Source organism: Coturnix japonica, chromosome 6, assembly GCF_001577835.2.
Source record: "Coturnix japonica isolate 7356 chromosome 6, Coturnix japonica 2.1, whole genome shotgun sequence".
Classification (NCBI taxonomy): Eukaryota; Metazoa; Chordata; class Aves; order Galliformes; family Phasianidae; genus Coturnix; species Coturnix japonica.
This window is the reverse complement of record NC_029521.1, coordinates 15,297,077-15,321,495: the sequence shown is the minus strand read 5'-3', so window position 1 is coordinate 15,321,495 and position 24,419 is coordinate 15,297,077. Positions and strand designations below refer to the sequence as shown.

Genomic DNA, 24,419 nt, shown 5'->3' with positions numbered 1-24,419 from the left:
AACCTACTTCATTTTTAATAAACCTGATGGTGTCCTTTTAGTTTTGCTTTTATTTTTATACAGCAAACTTCTCAATATTTTTTTTTTCCCCTCAGTATGAGCTTTGTTTGTTTACTCAGCAGTCACTGAACAATATCTCCTTATTATGCTACTTATTTACATGTAGCTTGGCTTTAAGATTTCCACCTGACCTGGATTCCAGTTATATATTCTTATTCAGCTCCATCTTTGTTGTTGCTGCCAGTGAGTGGAACTAGTCTCTGATATCCACTTTTATGTCAATAGGAAATGGTATGCATGTGTATACTTATTTCTTTGGGGTGCACTCTGAAAAGACAATGCTTGTTTGAACAGCTTTTCACACTTGTTCAGGATTTCTGAATTAGATGCAATTAGGGCACCAAGGAACTGATGGGTATTTTGCTGCTGAAGTACAAGTGAAATCTTGCTACCAAGGCATGGAAAAGCTCCAGTAACACGGTCACTTTTTCTCATCATGGTGTGCACTCCCAACATTGCAGAGCTTTGTAACTGTCAGCAGCAGGAATTGTAAAACCAACCAGATTCATTTCCATGCAAATCTGCAACTGTTTTTTATTTGCTTGAAAACAGCGTTCTGCAGCATGTCAGTGTGTTCCAAGAGTTTAATCCAGAAAGTAACATTTTCATTTACCACTGCTCCCCTGTAAGTAACTTTCATCTTTCTTGTTCTTTGCCCCAACTTGTGCGGGCAATGGCAGTTTCCAAGCCCATGTGACAAGAGGGAGAAGTTCCAGACTGACTTCCAGCTGCTCGATGCTAACTGGATTTGCTGAATACTAACGGTCAGTTAGGAAAACACAAAAACATATATTTACAAGTCTCTGTTCCACTGGTGTGTCATCAGTGCATAAAAAGTCTTAATACTGAAAAATGAAGCTTTCGTGAATGCAGCTTTGGCAGCCTGCAGTGGTGAAATTGAATGCAAGAGGTTCTACCTCAGCCATGGTGGAGATGTGAACTTAGCTGATAGACCCAATGTCAGCCTATGTGCACCACAGCTTAGCTATTGAGCTGGCAGAGCAGCCGTTTGTACACCAGTCTGCACCTCCTCCAAGACACGAATACTTTGTGTGCCCCAAGAGCTACTGAACGCTTTTACTAACTTCCTTTGCCTGTTCTTCCAAAAATCAGGCAGCAGTGAGCTCCTGTTTGCATTCCAGCTTTGGCATCACCAGTTGCTTTTGTACCCACAGGTGTGACTGCTGTGTGGTGTTAGTATGACCTCTGAAGTGCTTTCTGCTGGCTAGATAGAATTATGTCTGCAATTCAATGACAGTGAGCCCTTGGAGACTTCAGTCTGCATAGTCGATAAAGGTAAATGATCATATTCTTCCATTGATGCGGTTACTGAATTATGCTGGCAGCTCAGAATCAATGACTTCACTTCTTTTTTGAAGTTGCTATTGAGGAAACCATAGATGACAGGGTTGACGCAGGTAGAAGCCATGGCTACCAAGTGGCACAATGAGAAGATCAGATTGTGGTGGCAAGGTGAAATGATCTTGTAATTCCAGTCCACGATGGTGTTGAAAACATGCAGTGGTAACCAGCAAACAGCAAAAGCAGCGACCATGGATGCTAACAAAATATTTATCCTTCTTAACTGAACTGCTCGGTTGCTGTATTCACTCTTCTCAAACATATCCTTTCTCTTCTGTAAGCGTAAGTAGATACGCAGGTAGCAAAGTATAATGAAGAACAGTGGGATGCAGTATTGCAGAAGCAGCAGTGTAGTGGTGTAGATAAGCCTGTGTTGCTCAGAAGGCCACGAGTCAATGCATATGGCCTTGTCGTAGGAAAAATTCATGATGTGCGAGAGCTGTTCATACAAATCATTAGACAAGACAGATGTGGTCAAAAAGGGCAGAGACATGAGACATGCTAAAGTCCAGATGACTCCAATTCCTAAATAGGCTTGGGAGATGCTTGGCCTCCAACCAGTTGGGTTTATGATCAGCTGGTGTCTTTCCAGAGCAATAAGGACAAGGGAAAGAATTGACACTGTCACAGATGTACACTGTGTGAAAGAGGTCATTTTGCACATGACCTCCCCAAATATCCAGTAGTCCATCATGGTGTAAACAACAGTGAAAGGCAGGCAGACAAGACACATAAACAAGTCTGAAATTACTAGGTTGGAAATGAGGATATTGGTGACATTGGTCTTTTCCTTCTGCCTGGCTATAACAGCAATCAGGCAGATATTTCCCACAATGCCTAGAACAGTCTCCAAACTGTAAGAAGTGGCCAGAAAAACAGTAAGGTCAGTGACGTTCCTGCACTGATTAGAAAGGTGTGAGGGGAAGCTTCGGTTTGAGCTCAAGTTCTTACTGTTCAGGAAAGGAAAAGCATCATTGACTGCCCTTGTCTTATTCATTCTGGCCCCCAAACTGTTTATCCAAAAAGTTGGTAACTAAATGCAGTCTGGGTCTTCTGGAGCTGGCCTAAAAAGTTATCTTTTCTATTTCACTGCAGAAGGTCTAGGTAGATCTGCAAAGGAAAGGAAAAAGATTGCTTAGTTATGTTACAAGAGATTAGTCAAAAGTGCAGTGGGGGAAAGTACAGCAGAGAAGCGAGCACCAATAATTCTGTATATCTTCAGCTCCTTTTCATATGGCTAATCAGATCAAGATTTGCTATGCTGTGATATGGAAATCTGTGCAAATCTATTGAAATATGACTTTGCTACTTGTGAAGTTTTCCCCAGGATTCGACATCTTAGCACAGTACCTTGAATGCCGCTAATGCAATAGGAAGTTGGATTGAAACACACCCTTTGCAAAAATTGTGCATTATCTTGTTTCTTAGAATCATAACATGGCTTATGTTGGAAGGGACCTTAAAGATCAACAAGTTTCCAGTCCCTGCTGTGGGCAGGGCATTTGCAAGACTCTGATCCATAACTGTATGAAAGGCACTTTATTGGGGGCATTTTCCTTCACTCAAGTAAAATGTCCATGCAAACGTTAAAGTATATTAATACAAGAAGCTAATACCAAAATATTTTAACATGAGTTAATCTGTGAACTGAAACTGTAGTTGCAGACAGAACAAGCATTTTCTTGAGACAGTATCGCCATGCAAAAATTCAGTCTTGTATCCTCAGGAGGGATAACATAGGACAGTTTTGAAAGCATCTGAAATAATTCAAAATCACTTCAACATTTTTCCATTTCTACACAGCTGCAACAGGTCATGGGAACTGCAGTCCAAGTTCCCTGCTTCCCTTTTCTGGTTGAACCCCACTGCCCATGAAGCACTGATGCCTCCCTCTGGGTGGCCAGTGCGGTCATGCTCTTCTCTGCATTCAAGTCAGTCCCTGTATAGCTATGATGGGCAGTGTGGGTTACTTTCTGCATTAGACATACGTAGAAGGGAAAAAAAACATTTGCAGTTCTTGGCTTCATCGTTTGGTACTCAGACACAATTACTTGTCTGGCTTAGAACTTAATTGGTAGCTCAAGTCCTGTTTGCTGCTCCAAGTCCATAAGTCTTCATAAGAGAGGCACCTTTTAGAGCCAAATGGTTGTATTACTGATTTAGAACTATGACAATTATCTGGAGTAAAGCAGCTATGGGCTGTCTCTTATAAACTAGAAATAGGTAAGTAGAATAAATATTTAACTGAACATACTCAGTGATACGTTTCAGAGTGCACAGAAATCCCACAGCCATGCAAAATCCATAAGGGATTTGATACAGTGAGATTTAATGGTGAGCATTTTTCATAATCTTCCTCTTTGTTAAATTCTATTCGAAAAGTATTGGAAGGAGCTGCCTTAGGTCACTGAAGGAGTTAGTGTTAAACATTTCTAAAATCTGGGGTATGAGACATTTGAATTAATATGTTACAAATCTGTAACATTGAGAGATGGTTTAAATACCCACAGAATTTGCAAATCTGAGTGCATCTGTCAAAAACTGTCACTGCTTAGTGTGAAGTGATGGTTTGGTGAGCCCTTACTCTGCGAGCTCAAATCCGTATCAGTCCGGCACTGACAAATCAACGTTTGCACGGCTTTAATCTACACTGAATGATAAACTGAAGTATTTACTATGGCCTCCCTTGCTTTTATAAACCTTCTTGCAAAGTTATTACTATTAGTGTTTATTGTGGTAGTATTAAAATGTAATTGAGAGTTAGTGCTTGGTGCTGTTCAGATCTAGGGGAGAAGACAAGGCTCTCTTTGGCAACAGAGTTAGGGAAAGAGCTTTAAAAGTATACAAACAGAGCAAAGTATTTATTACTGTTTTTCCTAGCCTTGTGACTGGATTCAGAGCTCATTGATTCTTGTGGACTTTGGATCAGGTTCACTTCACTTTCCGTCCTTGTTTCTGTACGGTTTTAAAACCACCAAGAAATCCACAACAGTTTTGTGGAACTGAAGAACTGCATAAGAAATCTTTGCTTTCAGGAATCCAACCTGAGCAAAACCTTCCAGCCTATGGCTTATCTTGAATTTGAACTCTACATCCCCATCAACTCCAGTGTCCTAATTTTAAAATGTAATTTCTAATAGTATATGTTTCCTTATTTCCTATTACCATAATAGTTCAATGAATGAAAAGTCATGTCAGATCTGTTTTTAATTCATATTTTCATATTCTTCTAAAACTTCTTGTTTGTTTGAATTGTATGAATGTAGTAAGTACTCAGCAACTTATCCCTATACATTTCAGATATACAGTTCTTGCCTGATGTCCTGAGTTAAAGTTTCAGGTGAATCCTCACTAAGCTGGCTGGTTTCTGACCAGGAAACATCCAAAGCAGAGGGAGATCAGAGCATAAGGAAATGACTAATGGTATCATCATCTGTCAGCAACTGAAGCAGAACAAATGCTGATAATCGAAAGTAATGCATTTATTAAAGAGATCTAAAACCTAATAAATCTGAAACAAATACTTCAGAAAAATCTTACCTCTCCCTGATGGAGGAAACGACCACTGTTGCTGTGTGTTTCTGCCTTGGAAAAAGGAATAGCTGTTATAGCAGCAAAGTAAGACCATCTGTGCTTCAGCAGTCCAGAAGAGATGCTCTGCTCACTGCTTCTGTAGGTAATTTGGGCAGCAGTTCTCTCGCTTTTACCCTCCCTCCCTCCTTTCTCCCCTTCAGTTTAGCCAATGAATCCCATTTCATCACTGTGCTCTGACTTTGAACTTCTGGCTCCCTCTGCTGTTCTGTGAGCACATAAATTCTACAGATGCATGAAATGGAGAGCAGCTTCAGGAAGGAGCTATGAAGTGACTGAAGCACAACATCCAGTCATGCTACACTCTTAACGTGTATACGAGTGGAACTGCAAAAGCAGAGAGATGAAGTACAGGAACAGAGCCCCTTTCTCCTTCCTGAGGAAAGATTTCTGCAGGTTCCAAAGAGGATTTCACTTTTTTTTTTTTTTTTTTTTTAAGTTGGTTTTCTCAATTTTGTTTGCAGTTCACCATAGACTAGAATCGGAGTTTTATTTTAGGAGGATGCAGGCTTCAAGCTCTAAGCACCCAACTTGTGAAAGGGGAGGGGTGCACTGTTACTCAAGCAAACAACTCAAAGTGTAAGAGCACTGCAAGATTTGGAAATAGAGAAGAGAGATTGCACCACTGCCAGCTTTCCTTGGATTGCTTGTTTATTAGCTTGTTTCTGTCTTGTGAAAACCCAAGGCAGAAATCAGAGCTGAAATTTTTTCTCTTGTATTGACAGAACATAGAGACAATGCTCTATTTCCAAGGGCTATAGCAGAGTAATCTAATTTTCAACTTTACTTAAAATATGCTTTAAGCTGAAACCAGCTACTTACCAGGTCCTGTGGCTGCTATTCTTCAGGTTCCTTTCTCAAGGTGCAATAAGTAGCTGTAGCAAATATGTAGTTACATATGTAGGCATGTATTATGCTAACAGAAATCAAACATTTCAATACCAAAAATAATGACAAGCTCTTCTCAACTAAGCTAACCATGAAAATCGTCATTTATTTGTACTGTGTTCTTTCTTTTCTTCTTTTTTTTTTCTGTTACCAGCCATTAGAGGAGATGTGTAGATGTGTCAATCTACTGTAAGTAATTGCCTGACATAAAGCAGAAGTATGTAAAGTATTTCTAGTTTGTATTGGCATTTCTTGTGCTTTGTGATGCCAAGAGGCTTTAAAACTGAAATGTGTACTGAACACTTTAAGCTGGAGAACTGTCCTTATTTGCTGCTCCTTTCTTCGGTGTATGTCTGCTTTGTTTCTTCGTAAGTATTTTTCCCAGCCTCCTTTTCAAGAGCTTTGTTTACCAGCTGATTTGTAGCAGCATTTCCCTTTTGGCTACCAGCACCTCCATATGTGGGGAAGGCGGTGTGCAGCCAGCTGGGCAGGCAGCACCCGGTCAGACACAGATATTCTTTCCAGCTCCTTGGGCAGTAGGGGCTTCACATCCTTCTGGAGCCAGAGAAGCTGGAGTGATTTATCTGGCCTGCTCACTTCTGTTTCTTCCTTAATTTGTTTATCATATGTTTATTAGTTCTGCTGTTCAAAGCATCAAGCAAGGGGAGGGAAGCTGCTAGGAAGCAGACAGTGCTTTTCCTGGGGAATGTTTTGATTCATGGAGCTGTTCCTCTTGTCTCCCTTAGCTTGCAGCAGTGCTCACACAGCTGTATCTCCACACCTCCCAAACAGTTAAAGTTATGCTTTGTCACATTTATTCTCTCAACTCATACCTTTGGGAATAGCCTGCTACCCGCAAATTATCATCTGCTTTCCTCTTATAGTCAATAGAGAAAAGCTTCAGCACTGTTCCTGAAAGACTGCTTGGGCTTCTGCAGCCCAGGGAGCAGGGAATGACCTGACCATGACGACTTGGCTACTGTATCAGAGTCTTTCTTCTTGACAGATTTTTGGGATGAATTGCTGTATTAAGTTCTGGCCGTGTTTGGTGAGATGGATGGGACTATGTTGGAATCCTGTTTCCTGCAGTTTTTCCACACGCTGCCCAGATGTGCACTGTTAACAAGCTGATGTGGGAGCAGCACTTCTGTCTGAACTTGAAAAAATGCAGCAGCTGCTGAAGCAGGATATCCCTAGATGCTGGGGCTGCCAAGCCCAGCTGTCCCAGCTACAGCACAATGGGAGAATGCTAGAGCAGCACACGGCAAGAGCAGCTGCAGCAAGACAAAGATGTAGATGCGTCTTTCCAGGTGAGTCTTGTTGCCTTGGTTTGGTGCCTTGCTGAAAGAGACGGTGGTAGCTGAGCTGGCTAGTTAGAATGTGGACATGTTTAATTACACTGTTAAATAGAGATTACTGAATTATTACTTGCAGAAAGTCTGTTAGGATCCTGATCTGCTCAGACTTTTGGAAAATGCACAAGAATGGCTTATATAAAGTTTCCAAGGGTGGTAATTCCTTCATATGCAAAACACTTGCTGCTGGGAAGCAGCCTGGAGTTCAGTAGTCTCAGCTATTGTATGTCTTCTGTTAGTCAGGCTGGTTGTTCCTGTTCATGTCAGTAGGTTTACATAGATTAGCAACCAGCAGACCAGCTCTTGTTTGCTGTTGACAGGGAAAGGAGTAAAACTGTGGCTAGCACGGTGTGAGCCTGTCCTCCTATCTCAGTGATAAGCACACCTGCTCCCATTGCAGCCCACAGTGTGTGACTGTGATACAGGAAGGCACTTGAGATCTCGCCTCTTTCCTCTGCTGTACTTTTGTCTAAAAGTTAGACTGTACGGAGACAACATGTTTCTAGGCTTCTGCATGGGAAACAGCTCTCTGTGACAGTTAGAGACCTCATTTCTGAAAGATGTTATAGTAATAGCAAGGCTCCTACCAAGAAATACTCACTGGGTACAGTTAGTACTTTTCCTGGGAGTGAGAGGGATGTCACAGCACTGGGACTGTGACTGCACCTTGGATGCGCTGGGGGTCCCTTCCAGCCACATTGGTTCTCAGTGATGGTGCCCTGGAGCACTGTCTCTCTGCTCTGAGCTTGGTGTTTCAGAGACCAGTTCACCTCTATCACATTCTGCAAATCAAATTGTCAGTCGGAATTTGGAGTCCTGATCTTTCTGGCACTCTTAAACAGTCTGAGGTACTTAATGACAAATGTATTGTGGAGGAAACCTACCAGAGAGCAGCACATGGTCCATGCACATGCTAAGTCTCCCAAGAAGGGTCTGGCAGGTAATGTCTGAAGGAGTTACTACCAAGCAGGTCTAGCCAATCCTGAAGGCCACAGATTTACAGAGTTACAATTGCATTTCTCATTTCACTTACATTCTGAGATTACCCTAATGATTTTCTGGAAGTACCTGGAACCATGAATGAATTTTCTTCTAAAATTTAGCAAGCAGTGTTTCTTAGTATGTGCGGCTTTTCAACTCACACACTCTCAGCACTGTCCTTGTAAATGGGTTGTGTGTGACTGTGTTTTTCCTCAACAGGTATGAAGAAGATATTGGATTTCCATCAGCTGAAATATGCCTTTGGAATATATTTCAGCAAGGTAGAAAAAAGAGCATGATGAAAACATCTATGTTTTACTGTTAAGTAAACTGAACTCTGAATTATTTATATTCTTTTCATGATGTACAGCACTCTAATTATAATTGCTATTTATACTGTCTAAACGTGTTTTATTGGATATTTTTCATATAAACTACTCTCATGGACTTTGTACCAGGCACAGAGTCATGCCTGAAGCCTACTCTCTAAACATGCTTTATAGTCTAGGTTTTCTATACAAATGGCTTTGACAAGGTTGTTTGTCACTGGACTTTGATCCAAACAAGATTATTGCAGGAAATTCTACCCCAGTATGGAAAGCTACCGAGCTATTTATATGGCATTTCTTTGCAATAGGTTGGATTCTAAGGCATGAACTGTTTTTGTAAGATACAGTTATCTCCTGAAAATATTTTTCCTTGTGTATCTGCACTAATGGATTGACCTGCAGAAGGCACTAAGGTGGGAGAAGCTTTCAAAGGGCTTTTTTCTGTTTTGTTCCATCCTGTTCTCCTAGTTCATGTATCCTTGAGAGAAATGTCAATGAGTGTAACAGCATAATGAATCCGTTTGTCTGGCAGCCTTGTGTAATAACTATTACTCTAATTGCTAGATTATTTCAAAATCAATATTTGGCTCTACTACCATGTTTTTACAGACACCATGAATTCTTCTGTTTTCAACAGGACTATTCAGTGAACGCTTGAAAGAAAAATAAATCATCTGAAATGTGTGAAAATTTATTCAACTCTGGATCCCAACAGAAAAAAGTCACAAAGTTATCTGTGGTAAAAGTTTGTTACAAGTGTGTATATAACAAGACAAATGATATTCTGTCATAAATAAGACAGATGGTACAACTAGAGCTGTGAAAGACATGAGGTGAACTTGTTCCTCATGAAACCATGCTGCTTTGCTAATTTTCTCTAAGTTAGAGATGTAGAATATATCTAACTTCCAGGGGATGTGCAGAAGAAAGAGGACAAATACATCAAAACAGCATTAACCAACCCCATTGTAGACTTTGCAACTTATGTCAGGATTAGTCTTCTTCACAACTCGGATGGAGCAGCTTTTCTTGTGGAAGAGACCAACGCAGTTCGCTCTGTCATAGTTCTTGGGGATTGAAACCCTGTCATTGAGAAAGGCAAGGAGACAAATCAGGAGACAAGACCTGGACAGAGATAAGGATGCTTACTGAGCTACAGCCATCCTGCAACAAGGTACATTATGGACTGGTTAGGCTCATGAACTCCATTAATATTAATGCTGAGTAGTTGTCACCTGAAGGGGTTGGAACTTGATGATCTTTAAGATCCCTTCCAACCTAAGCCATACTGTGATGAGGAAGAGCTGTGTCCTCTGTAAGACCTTAGCTGTGTTTCACTTTGTTTTTCTTCCCAAATAAGTCTATGTGGTTATCAGATAATTCTATGTGGTCATGATTAGAGCTAACTGGGATATAGGAAGAGGAATTTTGCTCAAGTGAGTATGACGTTCTAGATCAGGCTTTCATCAAGTCTCTTTAAGTCTGAACACTTCAATCAGTTCCTTAATAAGCAAGCAATAACCTGGGGGAACTTACAAGCTGCAGCAAACCATCGCATTCATCTTACACTTGCATTGGTAACAATCTTCAGTCTTCCACACTGCACCAAAAACGTAGAGGTTTCTGTTTGAAATGCACCCTACATGCACACAACAGAAAACAATAGTCAGTAAATCAATATGCACGTGTATTAATAGATATAAATCACAGACTTTTAAGTTCATGTGCTGGCAAACAAAACTCTGTTTTACATTGAGTCACAGCAGGAGAGAATCTGACCCAGGGCTTTACAGAGAAGATACCAAGTCTTTGATCCTGAAGTGTACAGGAGTGTACAAAATATCATTATAAAGTGTTAGCAATCACATGCTAGGGAAATACCCCCCTATTCTTGCAATAGATCTAAAGAAATACTTCAGCTGATGGCTATGGTAGGATATTTCTGCCCTATCTTATACTCAGCCTACAGTTCTAGACTGTTATTTCTCCCTCCCCACTTCTTGCTCAACTTTTATTAAGCTTCAACAACACCAGTCTTGCAGCCTTAGCTTTGATTTTAGTGTTAGATACCCTATTCAGGTCAGTCGATGCTTATTGACAGTTCATGCTTTCTGCCATGAGGGCAGTGATTTCAGTTATACACTAACACTGAGGTTGCGCCTATGCCATGGAAGTGTCTGCCTGGAGCTGTCTTCAGTTGGGCTGATAGCCCAGCATCCTGCTGACTGGATCAGTCTTCAACTCAGAATGCATTACACTATTCCAGCATTTCTAATAAAATTAGACTTTGCCATTCTTACCGTACTTGCTGGAAGTTCTAAAGTAGCAGCGGGCATCGCACAGAGTCCTTGAGAAGAGGATCAAGCAGAAGACCAGCAAGAATTTCTAGAAAAGAAATAGGAAGTTTTCTTTAAACCAAGTGTTTTTTAAGTAGTCCAGTGAACCGATGCACTTGCACAGAATTAAGGACAAGTCCTATTCTTATAAATAAGCTCAGACTGAAAAATTATTTCCATGTATGTACACGCACATCCACCGCATATAAACTGCTGACTTACCATACTTGCATGGGCTGCTCACATCTCATTGTGAGGGGCAGCTGTGTATTTTTATACAGTGTGGAAACAATGGTCACTGCAAAGGGAGGTGATGTCACCATGAGCAGCCTGGGAGCCAGTGGACATTCTAACCTGTTCCTACCATCGATCAGAAGGTGTCATCTCAAAAAGTCTTGCTGAAGCTTGTTTTGTACACTGATGTACATCTTGACCTTCACGATACCAGTGTAAATCTGAAGAAACTCCAGCAGATAGATACATTAGTTTCTCCACACCAGTGCCAGTGTTGGAGAAAGACTGTCACCCCCCAAAAACTGCACCTCCAGCCCTGGCAGGCCATCAAGGAGCAGCAGGGAAAGGGCATGTGAGCAGCAAGGCAGTAGTGTGCTATTGTTCACCTGACCTGCTGCAGGCACATCACCCCAAGTCTGGAACAGGTCATTCGTACAGTGCAGTGGTGTGGAGACTCCACTGTTCTCAGACTGATTTATTATAATTTCAATTTATATGCAATGTGTCATTTTGTCCGAATTTAATGGCCTGTGGGGACTAGCCAAAGAGTTTTGGTTTCTCAGTTGCTGATGCAAACCCCAGCCCACAAGACACACATAGATCACCATGAACAGACACCTTTTCATCAGCAAAAGTGAGATGAGCTGCATGTGTATTGTCTCAGTTCAGAAGTGAAGCCAACAGCCAGAGTGCTTTTGTAGCTCACGTCTTCCTGACAGTGACAGTAGTGATGTTAGGGATTAGGAAAGGCAAAGAATGCAAAATTCCAGCTTTCTTTTGTCTCATACATGCGCTGCCTCCAAGAAAGTTGGGATCTTGCAGAGTCATTTTTGGAGATCATCAGGATATCTTACAGCAGGTATTGGGGGTTTTTGCAATTGCACTGTTGCAGTACACACTATGTGAGGCTGCATTTCTCTCACAACCATCCAGGATAACTCTCACAGACCCCAGACCATCTAAGGCCATGCCAGAATCTGGAGGAATCCACCACTTTGCTGAACTGGAGCGCAGACACAACCAGCTTTGAAAGTTGCCTGAGTATTCCCAGCATAATGAGTTGTATTAATTCTGCTGGTGGGTTTTTTCAGCAAGCCTGTGCTTGATTAAACACCTTGATTACTCATTAGCTTCCTCTGATTGACAAATAGTTGCAGGAAGCCGAGCTGCCCTGGAGGGGGTTCTTGGATAAGAGGTGTAGTGGCAGAGTGTGTGCTGTCTCTGGAGGGGTTCAGAGCAAAGGAGGTGACTGCAGAGGAAGTGGTTGCTGCCTGCTGTGACAGAGGAGTTGATTTGTGTAAGTGTCTTTGGTTTGTTTTTTTTATTTTTGTGGTTGTTTTTTTGTTGTTGTTGTAGCTCTTAGAGAGAAGCTTGAGAGCTTTTATTGTAGTTTGCTTTTCATCTTGTAGTTCTGTCTTAATCTTTTGACTTTTTGTAGCTTGTGCCCTGTGTGTGGTTCTGCTTTAGGAAACAGTTGTTGTGTCTAATGAAGTACTTGAAGGAAAATCATCGGTGGTAATCCTTAAATGAATGAACTCCTGTCTGAAGGGAATGATTCCTTCAAGTTGACTGTGTTAGCTTTAAGAAGAAAATTTTATTTCTCTTATGCTGTTAAATCTTTAAATGTGTGATCTCTTGACCTTGTTATCACTCCTAATCTTGTCATGTTCCTTGATGAGTGACTGTTGAAGCGTGTAGTATCTGTAATAATGGTAGTTTCAAAGCAACATTAACATTCTTGAAGGGCGAGGTGCATTCCAAATTCTCCTAAAATAATGAGCTTATTATATCCTTATTCTTTCATGAAAATTAAATAAAATAGACTATATTAATGAGTTTTTCCAAACCACTGCTGTTTCTCAGGTAGCCAAGCCCACAGTGGTTGAAGCCATTGCTGCCTGGTGGTACTGGTTCCTTAACCTTAGGTGTGTGCTATAGCATGCTACGTGTGGTTTCTTTTTTGCCTTTAATGTGAAAAAAAGGCATTGTAAGGTTACTTAATTGCAAGCTTGAGAATGAAGAAATTAAGTGCTTTTGAAAGTTTGTAATTTTGAGATCTGTGAGAGAGCAGAGGCTGAGCCAGTCTCTCTGTCCATGCTTGCTGACCTGCTCAGGGGTCTCCTCTGGAGTCAATAAGGCTTTCCAGGTCAAGTAGGTAGTGAAGGGAGTTCTCTGTTATGCAGCTATGAATGAACACTTCCCTGTAGGGCTGTAGAGCGTGTCCTTTGGGGTCCCTCTGTTAAAAGAAGGATAGGTCAACTTTGCCCAGTGGATGGCTGAGTGCCTCCTGAGACGTGGAGTGCCACCTTTCTGTCACAACTTGCTGCTCGCCTCTGTGCCTTATGCTTTGAGATGTGTGGTGCCAGTGGAGCTCACAGCCTGGCTCCAGACAGCCTGTAAGTCTTTCAGTAGCTGTGGGATATGGCAGAAGTTAATATATGGGTGTCCTTAGCTTGAGGTCTGTGAAGCAATGAGAGGAACATCCAACCCTGCCTCTCCCTGTTTATCTTGCTGTTTGCCAGTGAAGCTGCCAAACTAAACTGGTTAAATAATGCAGTGGGTTTGACAAATGCAGTGACTGCCAAACCAGGGAGGGAGTTCTGCCTGGAGATGCTTTTGCCAATTAGGAGGACTTTGAGTAACTTAAAGATGCCTGGGGCCAGGCTGGACTGCTCTCCCCATCTCAGAGCAGAAGGGTGCCTTGATATCACCCCTGGGTCACCGAGGCTCTGACTGCAGGCCAGTTCTCCACTCCTGTAACTCAAGCGAAACTTGCCTGCATTGAAAACCTAACCTGTCTTCAGGAGCTTGTGGTTAGAGACCGTCTGCTGGATGATTAATCATTTTTTAAGCAAAACTGTTCTTTGAAGCAGAAGTTGAGTTTTCTAACTGCTGCTCCTGCAGAAAGCCTGACTCTTTAGTCTTCATCAAGGTGACATAACACAAATGCTGTGTAACCACTTCCCTGAAGAGAGGAAAAATTTACTTTGTTCCTACCTTCAGCACTAGGCTTGAGACCTACAGACCTTTGTGTATGGAGACTTAGACTCTTCCCTCTTCCAAGGTTCCAGCTGCTCTCTCAGGAATTGACCCTTCCACAAACACTGGATCTGAGTCCAGAGTGGTTTTTGTCTTATACTGTTGCCTGTACTGTGCTTGGGGCATCTCTGCTTTGCTAGCGGCTCCTTTGTGTCATTGTGCATTGAACCCTTCTCAGGCTTCCCAGAGCTACCTGATGTCACAAAGTCTCAGGGCTCTGGTAGCAGCTCTAATGATCAAGCCCTACTTTAAATCTCTTCTTATTCCCCTTGCAGATGGGACACTGGTCACGTCTGTGGATCCTACTTCTATCCATGGCTTTGCAAATGTGTCTAATAAAATAATGTAGTTAAATAGCAATATGCCAGTATGCTGGAGTTCCCAGATAGTCCCACAGAATTGTTTCCTGTCTGGTATCTCTCAAAAACTAGTGCTGGGGATGAGGGTGGCAGCAGCTGATGGCATGAATGTATTCTGAAGAACTGAGCTTAGCAAACAGAGCTTGTTACCTTACAAGTTAAGGAACGCTGCACTAACACAATGAACAAGAAACTTCTAAATCTAACATAGACTGTAGTTACCGGCAGGAACTGTCCAAAAATCTGTCAACAGGGCAAAAATTAACTTTTAAGTTTTCATGCACTCTGTAGATTTTGCTTGACCAGCCTTTCCTTCAGATGCTGGAGCACTGTTGTAGAACTAGGATGCCATCTAGCGATTTCATAGCAGAGGAAGAGGAGAGCAATGCGCTGTGTCAAGTTCTTGATACTTCTTATAATGCTTGCTGGTGTGCAGCAGGTGGAGTAGGTTTTCCACTCTCTGTTTCTGATGTGATTTTGGTTATTCTAATTTTCAGACCCTTTCCTGCTCAAGATTGTGGAAGAGTTCTGATAACAAACACACAGTCAAACCAGATACTGAAATTCTGTGTTACTCTTGCAAGTGTTTCTTCTAGGACTCATAATATTACACAGAGTTGTATGCTGGAAGAAAATCAGTGTCAGAGTAGAATTTTGAGGTGGGGATAAGTCTCACTGAGTGTTTAAGATTGAACATATGACTTGTGTGTTCTTAGGTTTCATATAAATTACTACTATAAAGTCAATCATTTTGCCCTTAATAAACCACAGCCTGGCTTCGGAAATATGCACACAATAGATTTCAGCAGAAACTTAGAAGCATTCAAAAGGTGCCAAGGCAAATATTCCTGCATACCAATAGATGCATTAATGAGGAGCAAAGTGAAAAGGCTGAACTATCATAAACTGAGTGCATCTATACTTAAAAAAAATAGTACAAATCAAAAAGTGATCTGCAAGTCTCCAGCTTCTCCAGTAAGTATAATGTAAATAAAATATGTACATTCCTTGTTTAAGATTGTTCAAAGTAAATTTTAAGACTGGCAAAAATCCTAATGGGAACAAAACATGACTGAATACAAAACCAGCTAAGTTTTAGGCAATAAATACTCTCTAATAGGAAAACTTCCATCAGATTATAGCATGTGTGTTCTGTTGCTGGTTTAAAACATCTTACTTGGTAAGATAAATGTTATATTTCTGTTTAGGGCAAGAACATCCTACTGGTATTTAAAAGTCTTGTCTTGAAAAGAATTATTGCTGTTGGAGGGATCAGAGCCACCCAAAATTCCATCTCATTTCTAACAGAGCTAGTGGGAGTGCTTCATTAGGCATCTGGGGGGAGAGGGGAGGAAGAGAGCATACAGTCCCTTCCTGGGGCTGTGCTGGGCTCCCAGCGTTCTGCAGTCTCTTGTTAATGTCAGGATAATGGGGAACTCTCACATGAATGTTTCCGCTCCACTATGTGAAGCTAGTGGTGCTAGCACCTAAAGAACAAGGGCCTGCACTGGAGATGTGTTCTTTGTAGGGGCTGTAACTGTGTGTGTTTAAGAGGAGAAATGTCATGACAAAACACTTGACTAAACAAGGAAGAACAAAGCTCTTCTGTGTGCTTCTGCTTCCTCAGTTTGGAGGTTTCTGTCATCCTCCTGCTAGGCTCCTCCTAGGAAAGGCAGCCAAGTTCCTGCTGTGTTTCTGGCATTCTGAAATGAGACATGATAGGTAACATCATCACATAATCTGTTTCCATGCTGGAACTTGGAGCAGACAAGAAGGGAGCAGCTCTCTGGAGACTTTTTGGTTTAGGCTTGAGACAAATCTTTCTCATTTTATCATGACAGGCAGTGTGGATCCACATACCGTATCAACAGTCAGTAGATGCTGGAGGAAGGCATCCGAGTGCTTTTGGGATGTGGTTAAATTGTTGGGATTACATGAGTGTGCCAGTAAGGCTGGTTTTTCTGGAGTTTGGGTGCATTGCTTCCTTGAGGCTTGCTGTGCATTATGAATATACCCTCTCTGTAAGCTGATGGTGCCTGCAAGACATAGAAGTGGGTAATGGTTTGTTTTTTTTAAACTCCCTCTCATGCCCTTTGTGCTTGGGTAGCATCCATCTGAAATGAATCAGGAGCTGCAATGCACTCAGCCTCTGGGCAACTGTAGGAGGTTGCATAAGGGGATGTCTCATCTGCTCAAGCTCTGTCTGACAGAGCCCCAACCAGCAAGATTCAGAGAGTGCTGGGGAGCCCAGAGCTGAATGGATTTCAATGGATTTCATTCTGCTTCAGGAGTCAGATCATGATCTGCAGCAGAATAAAAGTGCCTTTGGAAAAACTGGAAAAAAAGAAAATAGTCTGTGGTAATGGAGAAAAGTAACTAAGAAAAACAGCAGGAAGGGGGCAAGTGGTCCCCTTTTTGGGAAGATTGCACAGAACTTGATCTCTTCTCTACATAGGCCACAAGCACAAAGTTAAGCTTCTATTAAAAGTAGGCCACAATTCTAAGCTGACTGAATTCAGGCTACAGCATTGCTCAGAAGGGTGCTGGCTGTTAAAGAATTGGATGATTCAAGGCTTCAGAAGCAGGTATACTGACCCAGAAAATCTCTGCAGTTACTGAGAAAATATACCATAGCCTTCAAGAATGTCATTGGAGTACATAGCTCTTTGGCTACTGTTACATGTGTATTCTTATTTTCTGGCTTGTGTCTTCCTGAACATAGTTCACAGCACTGACCAATTTAGAAACTTGAATTCTTTACGGGTTAGTCAGATCCAGGCCCATGGCAGAGACCTGGGACTGCTGTGGATAAGTGGTGTCTCTTGCAGTCCATAGGTTGGGCAGGCTCCAGAGAGCCAAGCAGGATAAATGGTTATCAAGAAACTGCCTTAGGAATGGGAATGCTCAGACAGTGGGATTTTTTTGAGCTGCTTTTAGATGCTTTCCCTTGTTTTTTGGACTTTCTTTAGGTCGCCTTCCTTCCCCCCAAAAAAAAGTCACACAAATTTTTGATGCTTCATCTGGATTTATTTTGATGCTTCATCTGGATTTATTTTGAGCCTTAAAATATAGTTGTGTGTGGGTAACAGAATGTGCTCCTTGGCACTGAAGTGCAATGGAAGAAAAATTGAAATCATCAGCTGTTGCTAATGCTTAAGGTCATCTTTAATTCTGGATACCTAGGAAGTAATAATTTAGTTCTTGTTGCACAGAGAAGCGGAAGGCAGAGAAACAGAGGAAATCTTCAGAGCTTAGGTTCTGGTTGTTTTTTTTCTCACTTCTGGGAAGCTTCTGAGTTGACTTTACTCTATGGTTGTGTTCTTCAGCTTTTTTAAATTTGTGAGAGAGAACCCTTGAAATGAAAAGCAGATATTTCCCCCTGATCGATGGCTCTCCTTTGTTACAGCACCGACGCATATACTTCACATTTTTTTGAGTGATCGGCTTTCTCCACCACTTTATAAGCGCAGGCAGTATTGTCGAATATGCGTACGCATTTCTCTTCATCAAAGTTAACTGGTATTGCATAGCTGTCATTGGGAAAAGAAGAACAGATGATTAGAGCAAGAAGGAAGTGGCTTCCATCTGAGATTGTATCTACAATTGTAGTCTGGAGAGGTGATGCTGAGGTGGTGTTTAATAACAGAAAAGGGAGCTCGTATGAAGCTGAGAGCATAAGGCTGCTCACCCTGATACCTAAACAGGAGGAGGGTAGAGTTATAGTTTACTGATTTCATTTATACCCGAAAGATGTTTGTCATGTTTACTTGCTACTCTAATATCATTGCTTTTCTGTTTTGCCACAACATGCAATAGGAAACACGCAAATGTTATAGACAGGCCAGTGTATGGCTGGCTACCCCTCAGACAGAGAGGACACAATGTGTGCTTGGAAAGATCTTAATTGGCACAGGTAGAAGACTCTTAAGTAACTAAATGTTCTCTCTCGAATAAGTATCTTACCTGAAATTTTAGCCTGTTCATGTCTACTCCCTTATTTTCTTTTATTGTTTCAAACATTATTTTTTTAAATGGTAGCTCTGTATTTCAGAAAAACTTCTTGTGAGTTCAGTGTTGCTATTGGGCTAATGCTCATTTTTGTGATACAAAGGGAGCGAGTGAGAGGTTTCCCAGGGACCCCGGTGTTAGGGAAGTGCTTTGTGCCACATTGTGCCAGCAGAGGGAACCTCACTGTTCTGAACTTACCTGGTGCAGCAGCTGATCCCAGACTTATAACAGGAGCAGTCTAAGCAGTCTTCAGTCTTCCAATGTGTATTGAATTCATGTGGCACTCCCTTCATGTCATAGCTGCCTGAAAATGTAGTGTGCAGGCAGCTGTCATACTTACTGGGTTGACAACGCTATTGCCTGCAAACTTCCTATAAGAGTTTTGTTGGATTTTTACAGTAATGGAGATGGACAGTGATTATATTAAAACGTGGAAAAGAGTATCCTCAACTCTGTTCTCCATTGTTCTTAGCAGCATCAGGTTTCCTAGAATAGCTCATCTTGGAAGTAGGTGCCCCAGGCAGGAAGAAAACCAGGCATTGTCCTGGTCAGAAGTAAGCAAAGGCTTTGGCTACACCCCACCATTAACACTATTTTTTAACTCATCATTTAGAGCATGTCTAAATCTCCCTGGAAAATTCTTCCTGATCCTCAGCTGCAGGAAGAAAGCATTCATTGGATATGAAGTTCCTGTCTAACAGTCATGATAATTTATAACATGTTATAAATTCATTTCTTTCTATACCCTACTTTCCTCCCTGCAGTTTCTCTCCACTCTTCCCACTAATTTTTAAATTATTGTGGATTGCATTGAATAGGTAAATCCAAACAGGCAGTACTTGTGGGGCTGGATGACAAGATGAGGACAGCTGACATCTTACCTATAATCTCATCACCACGCTTCACTGGCTTTATTGGCTGAAAGTAGCAGGATGCATTGGACAATGTCACACTAACAGAAAGAACAAGAAGGCAGGCCAAGAAGGTTTTCTGAAGAGGAAAGCAGAATTATTGCAAATATATTACAAGTATATATTGAAACTTCCTGATTCTAAATATTGCTATAAGAAGCAGGAAAATACACTGTGGTTTTGAACCAAAATCCAATTGTCATTTGTGTTTCAGACACTTTAACACATCATCAGGAATATTAAGCCATTTAGTAGACGTAGAAGGAGAGAATAACTTGAGAAGGGGGGAAAAAGTCTGTCTTTCCAAACTGTTAAAATCATGTGTTGCCTGATCCAGGATTGGTAGACCCGGGCACTGTCTGTGAAAGTGAACTGTACAGGGAAGGTGTTCAACTTATTTCCTCTCCTTATTCATTTTTCTTGTTATTCTCTGACAATAAGTACATGTTCTTAACAGTCTCTTTCTCCCTATGTACTGTGGGTATATATGTGTACTTATGTATTTTGGACAGAGTAGCACTGGTGAGTTCTTAAAAATAAGTTGTACCTCAGATATGAAAGGAAGGATAAACATGCATTTAATTTTGCAGAGAAAAAGGTAAAAACCACCAGTTTGTTTGACAGGCATTTCTGGAGGAACAAGATAAGTAAAAAACATCTGAGCACTGGAAACAAGGGATTTTACTGGAAGGCGGGAAATCTATAAAGGGATGTATGTTTTAATTGTACAAATTTTGTGATAATTCATTCTATAGCATTGACAATCACACAAACATAAGCATCATGAGCATCTGATCATCCTAGGCAAGTCTGGTACAAAATACTAACACATCACTCATGTTCAAAACCTGTTCTCATTTCTTAGCTTTCTCCACAGACCAAACTCTGCCATGGAATGAAGCAGATAGTCTTAATAGAATAAGCAATCAAACATTTTGAAGTTTAGCTAAACTTTCAGATACTATCCTAACTCTTCATAAAAGTGATGGCCAGTTCTCAGTTAAGGAAAAACAGAGCTGCTTTCTGCCAGAGAAATAATTACATTCAAACATCTCATGCCTTCATGTGGTGTCCCATTGGACATCTTCTGCATTATAAATGCTGAAATCTTTTACCCAAGGTTCTTACCTGCCTGTCCTCATGTGTCTGACTTTTGTTTTCAAAGCTCAGTTTTGAGTTACTTAGGTCTTTGAAGGCTTAGGTCAATCCAAAAGAATCTCTCTGAAAATCTGTAGCAACATATAATTATCTTTTACAATAAAGATGTAAGGACTCACCATTCTTGCAGAATTATGAGGCTTCCAGTAGTGAGACAGCCTGTAGAAAGTTGATCTTATCCAAGATCTTATATAGAGAGGAAGCTTCTGATATCAGTCTTTGAGTAAACTGAACATACAAGAATAAGTCCAATGAGGTTTCCGCAATGTGACCTCATGCTTTAGATGTTATCAGAATGAGGAAAGTTTTTGGTTCTGGAGAAATAGGTGTGGCTTTGTTCAACTCATTATCTAGAAGGAAGTTATGGAAGGTAGTTCAGAATGAATTTCAAGCCCAGAAGGAATACTGGGCATGATGAGAATCCCATTAATGACTGTATGGTTGTGGTTGTTGCTCATACTAAAATCTGTGTGCTTAGTTTGAAACACCTAGATTTTAAGAGACAAACTTTGAGCAATCTTTCCACTTTCTTGTTCATTAGCTGAAGAAAAAGTAAGGCTCTCGTGGAAAAAGTGGTGGTTGGAAGGGTAATGTGAAAAGCCAGGTGTCTGTGGTGAGCTGCTGGCCTTTGGAGAGTTTAAGGCCCTTAGAAAAGGGTAGTAGATAGCTATTTTCTTCACTAATTGGTTTTCCATCCATCCACAGGACGCAGGTGCCAAGTGTCCGGACAAGCTCTCTTTCCAAATGCTTAGGATAGTAATTTGATATTAAAGGAGTCAAGCACAAATTACTTTTGCTTAGCTGTGATCTATTTGGTTCAGATATTGAGAACTGTGTATCCTTGGTAGCAAGGGCAAGACTTCTTGTTACCATGACTACACAATTTGCAATAATTTCACCAGTCTGGCTGCTTAATTATTTGGTCTTGTTTCATGGATTTGAGAGTTGAGGCTGAACTCCAAGCTGGGGTGACTACTCCTACACTCCAGAGTTGAGAGCTAGCTCAGGATGTCCATTTCAGAAAGCCAGCAGCATTACTGCAATGTGCGTCACTGTGTGACCATAATTTGTAAGGAGATCCTTAGCTGGCTTTCAGCTTGGTAGGCTGGGTAAATAGCTACAGATAAAGAAGTTACAAAAAAAGAAAGCTATTTTTTTTTTTTTCTTTCCTCTTCTTCCCTCCCTGACCCTCCAACCCCCAAAGTTTCCAAACATTTCTTCAGTGTGGGTGAAAAGAGCTTTAGGAGTTTGCAAGCATTCACTAACTTGAGAAAACTGCCCAGAACCAGCTTATCACTAAAATGCTGGATTTGTCAGTGTCAACATACACACTGCCCTGAAACAGGAGATGACTAACACCACTGCTGTGTGGCTCACACCCTTAAGCTCGAAACACTGATAACTCAAACAAATATGTTAGTCCGTGGAGCACAGGCACTGGAAACATCTTTAATGATATCAGCAAAGAATAAGTCTCCTTTTAGGACATCTCAAGTCTCATGATGGTTTAGGATACTATTCTCTTTTCAGAGGAGGTATTGTGGAGCATGTGCGTTTTTCTGATAAAGGAAACAAAAGGCTCAGTAGGTGACTAAAATTATATACCCTGGTTTTTATCCAAGGACTTGCTTTGTGTTGGTTGTGGTGACAATGGAGAGAGCTCACACTTTCCATTGTCCTGCTCTTATGCTACCTGAACTGACGTATATCTGTGGGGTGGCTGAGGACAAGAAATATTTTTGCTTGTATGCATTTTGTAACCTTTATATTGTGAGGAAGTAGCTATTTCACCTTGGCTGAGGATGCTGTGGGAAGTTCCACTGAGTCTTGTTCAAGGTATTGACTATTGTGTGTCCTCGAAGTAACAGGACAAGTATTTCATTGCAGTCTGAAAAAAAAATAAAATAAAATAAATAAAATAAATTGAAAAGGACAATCAAATTACACTGCCTTGATTCTGTTAGTATTACTGAGCCATATGGGTCTTTTTCTTTTCTCATGGTGTGGATCTTCCATGCAATATTTTGCCTAACAGATGTACTGCAACAGGTTTTGTATGTGAACTCACCACCAGACACACCACAATCTGTGATGCAGGTGCACTGGAGTGAGACTTGTGGAAGATGTTACTGTCAAAACTCAGTACTGCTTGCTAGTTTTGTGCTGAATCACAGAGAAAGTGTTTGATGCTCTAAATGCAGAAAATGAAAATCCAGCCTACATACATACATTCTCTCTCAACCTGTCAGACAAGCATTGACCTCTCAGCTGCCCCCATTGCAAGGCCTTCCCTGTGTTTTCTAGATGTGTGCTATGCATGGTACAGGGAGAGCTTCTTGTTAGCAGCTTTCTTGGGAATGTAGTTGAGACCAGCTGCAATGCCTAGGGACAGTGAAGAAACTCTTTTCACAATGAGTGGATGCCTTCAGAGTATCCTGTTTTCTTCTAAGGAGGTAAAAAACCTTGGAGACTTGAAGACTTGCCTCAGCATTTTACTTAGTCATTCTTTACCTGGTGGTTTCTGGTTACATATCACTGAACACAGATGACAGGGAGGATGCAAAAACTTTTTTTTTTTTAACTGTATTTTTCAGGGCTAGACAGTCAACAGAAAAATACAGTGCGATTTTGGAGTAATGCTCTTAAAGGAAAGAAACAAAAACTAGCTAGTATCTGTAAAAAGGATTACTCTATGAGCAACACTAATATAGGAGAGAAAGTAAGAGGAAGTGTGAGGCATATCAGCACACAGATCATAGGTAAACATCATCTTGCAAATGTATTCACAGTGACCTTATGCTGACAATGCTAGGTGTAATATAAATTGGTTTTACGATTGTTGAATGATGTCTGCCACATTCGAACATGAGATGCGGCAATTGTTTAAGGAGAAGCTTAAGTAAACAGCAATAAAGGATATGGTATGCTTTTGACACACAAACATATTGTGAATGTGGTGGAAAGAAGTTTTATCTTGGTGGGAACATCTTTGTTAACTCTGAGGCTCGTATACCCACAAACCTCAAAACCAGATCTGTTCTGTTCTAGGAATTATCCAGGAGCTGTAATTTTTTGAAGACAAAGCTCTGCTGGTGTGGTTAGTTTGTCCAGGTGATATCTGGAAGTGCAGGATTTTGATCTGAGGTCTCAGTTCAGACTGGGAGGCCACAACTGGAGTCAACATCATCATTTCTTTCCTAATCCAGGCATCTCTCTCCCCTTCTGTGTGTAGCAGAGTCCCTATCCCTGAGCAAAGTTTCAGATTGCAGGCAGAGTGAAACACTTGTTTCTTTTTATCCTATTTAGTTCTTTGGGAAAGCAATGATCCCTCTTGCTAAGGCATGATTCTTAAGATGCATGGGAATTCCTCCACCGGCCCAGAAAATCCTATTGTGTCATGATACCAAAAGGAAAGGTCAGTGTTAGGCAAGGGATATAAAAGCAAGGTAATCTAAAGGACCAACTTTGAAGGCCAAGCACTGTTTGAAGGAGAATGTCTCTGTCTGCAGTGCAGCAGCTCTGGAAAGATAGCCACAGGTACTATAGCCCCATGAAGGGGAAGAAAAACAGAATGGTGAGGAGTGACAGAGCCAGACAAAAAGAGAGCTCCATTTTATGGGAAATGCAATATTTCCTACTCTCCTTATTTTCAACTGAAGTTGAGTGGTAGCAAAAATGCTGAAATATTCTATGGCATGGCATGGTTCCCAACCAACACAAGCTGCTTTGTGCAGTTCATGAGGATTTAAATTAAAATAATTAATTAATTAATTAATCTATAAGAAGCATCAAAGTCCCTTCTGTTAGA

General features: G+C 41.1%; 3 protein-coding genes and 1 long non-coding RNA gene across 5 annotated transcripts; 1 reads left to right on the top strand and 3 right to left on the bottom strand.

Annotated features, from left to right (window-relative positions):
* Nucleotides 1-77: 77 nt before the first annotated feature.
* On the bottom strand, nt 78-5,076 carry NPY4R2 (neuropeptide Y receptor Y4-2). Its single transcript, XM_015866864.2, has 2 exons — nt 4,963-5,076; nt 78-2,532 (listed from the first exon to the last, which is right to left on the bottom strand). Exon 2 carries the CDS (start codon nt 2,417-2,419, stop codon nt 1,286-1,288), a length of 1,134 nt encoding a protein of 377 aa, XP_015722350.1. The 5' UTR covers nt 2,420-2,532; nt 4,963-5,076; the 3' UTR covers nt 78-1,285.
* Nucleotides 1,267-9,260, top strand: LOC107315920. The gene is made up of 3 exons (XR_004307780.1): nt 1,267-1,356; nt 6,908-7,211; nt 8,457-9,260. It is a non-coding gene; the product is annotated as an uncharacterized LOC107315920 (long non-coding RNA).
* A 222-nt stretch (nt 9,261-9,482) lies between these two features.
* LOC116653609 (beta-microseminoprotein-like) lies at nt 9,483-11,542 on the bottom strand. The gene is made up of 4 exons (XM_032445474.1): nt 11,528-11,542; nt 10,867-10,951; nt 10,103-10,205; nt 9,483-9,649 (listed from the first exon to the last, which is right to left on the bottom strand). Exons 1-4 carry the CDS (start codon nt 11,540-11,542, stop codon nt 9,520-9,522), a joined length of 333 nt encoding a protein of 110 aa, XP_032301365.1. The 3' UTR covers nt 9,483-9,519.
* A 6,257-nt stretch (nt 11,543-17,799) lies between these two features.
* On the bottom strand, nt 17,800-22,494 carry LOC107315913 (beta-microseminoprotein-like). Of its 2 annotated transcripts, XM_015866857.2 has the most exons (5): nt 22,403-22,494; nt 20,731-20,839; nt 19,424-19,532; nt 18,741-18,846; nt 17,800-18,064 (listed from the first exon to the last, which is right to left on the bottom strand). In XM_015866857.2, the coding sequence occupies exons 2-5, from the start codon at nt 20,731-20,733 to the stop codon at nt 17,935-17,937; spliced, it is 348 nt and encodes a 115-aa protein (XP_015722343.1). In that variant the 5' UTR covers nt 20,734-20,839; nt 22,403-22,494; the 3' UTR covers nt 17,800-17,934. The 2 variants fall into 2 exon arrangements, with proteins under 2 accessions (XP_015722343.1, XP_015722342.1); XM_015866856.2 differs by lacking the exon at nt 22,403-22,494 and having other exon boundaries at nt 20,731-21,719.
* Between the last annotated feature and the right edge of the window lie 1,925 nt (nt 22,495-24,419).

Excerpts from the sequence above, each read along its gene's own strand:
- NPY4R2 (XM_015866864.2), bottom strand. The coding sequence starts at position 2,419 with ATGAATAAGACAAGGGCAGTCAATGATGCTTTTCCTTTCCTGAACAGT.
- LOC116653609 (XM_032445474.1), bottom strand. Across the intron at positions 10,206-10,866 it reads TAGAACTTCCAGCAAGTACG|GGTGCATTTCAAACAGAAAC; the intron begins GTAAGAATGGCA and ends GTGTGCATGTAG. Across the intron at positions 9,650-10,102 it reads GCGATGGTTTGCTGCAGCTT|GGTTTCAATCCCCAAGAACT; the intron begins GTAAGTTCCCCC and ends TCTCAATGACAG.
- LOC107315913 (XM_015866857.2), bottom strand. Across the intron at positions 18,847-19,423 it reads GCGTGGTGATGAGATTATAG|GCAGCTATGACATGAAGGGA; the intron begins GTAAGATGTCAG and ends CTACATTTTCAG. Across the intron at positions 18,065-18,740 it reads GGGATCAGCTGCTGCACCAG|CTATGCAATACCAGTTAACT; the intron begins GTAAGTTCAGAA and ends TCCCAATGACAG.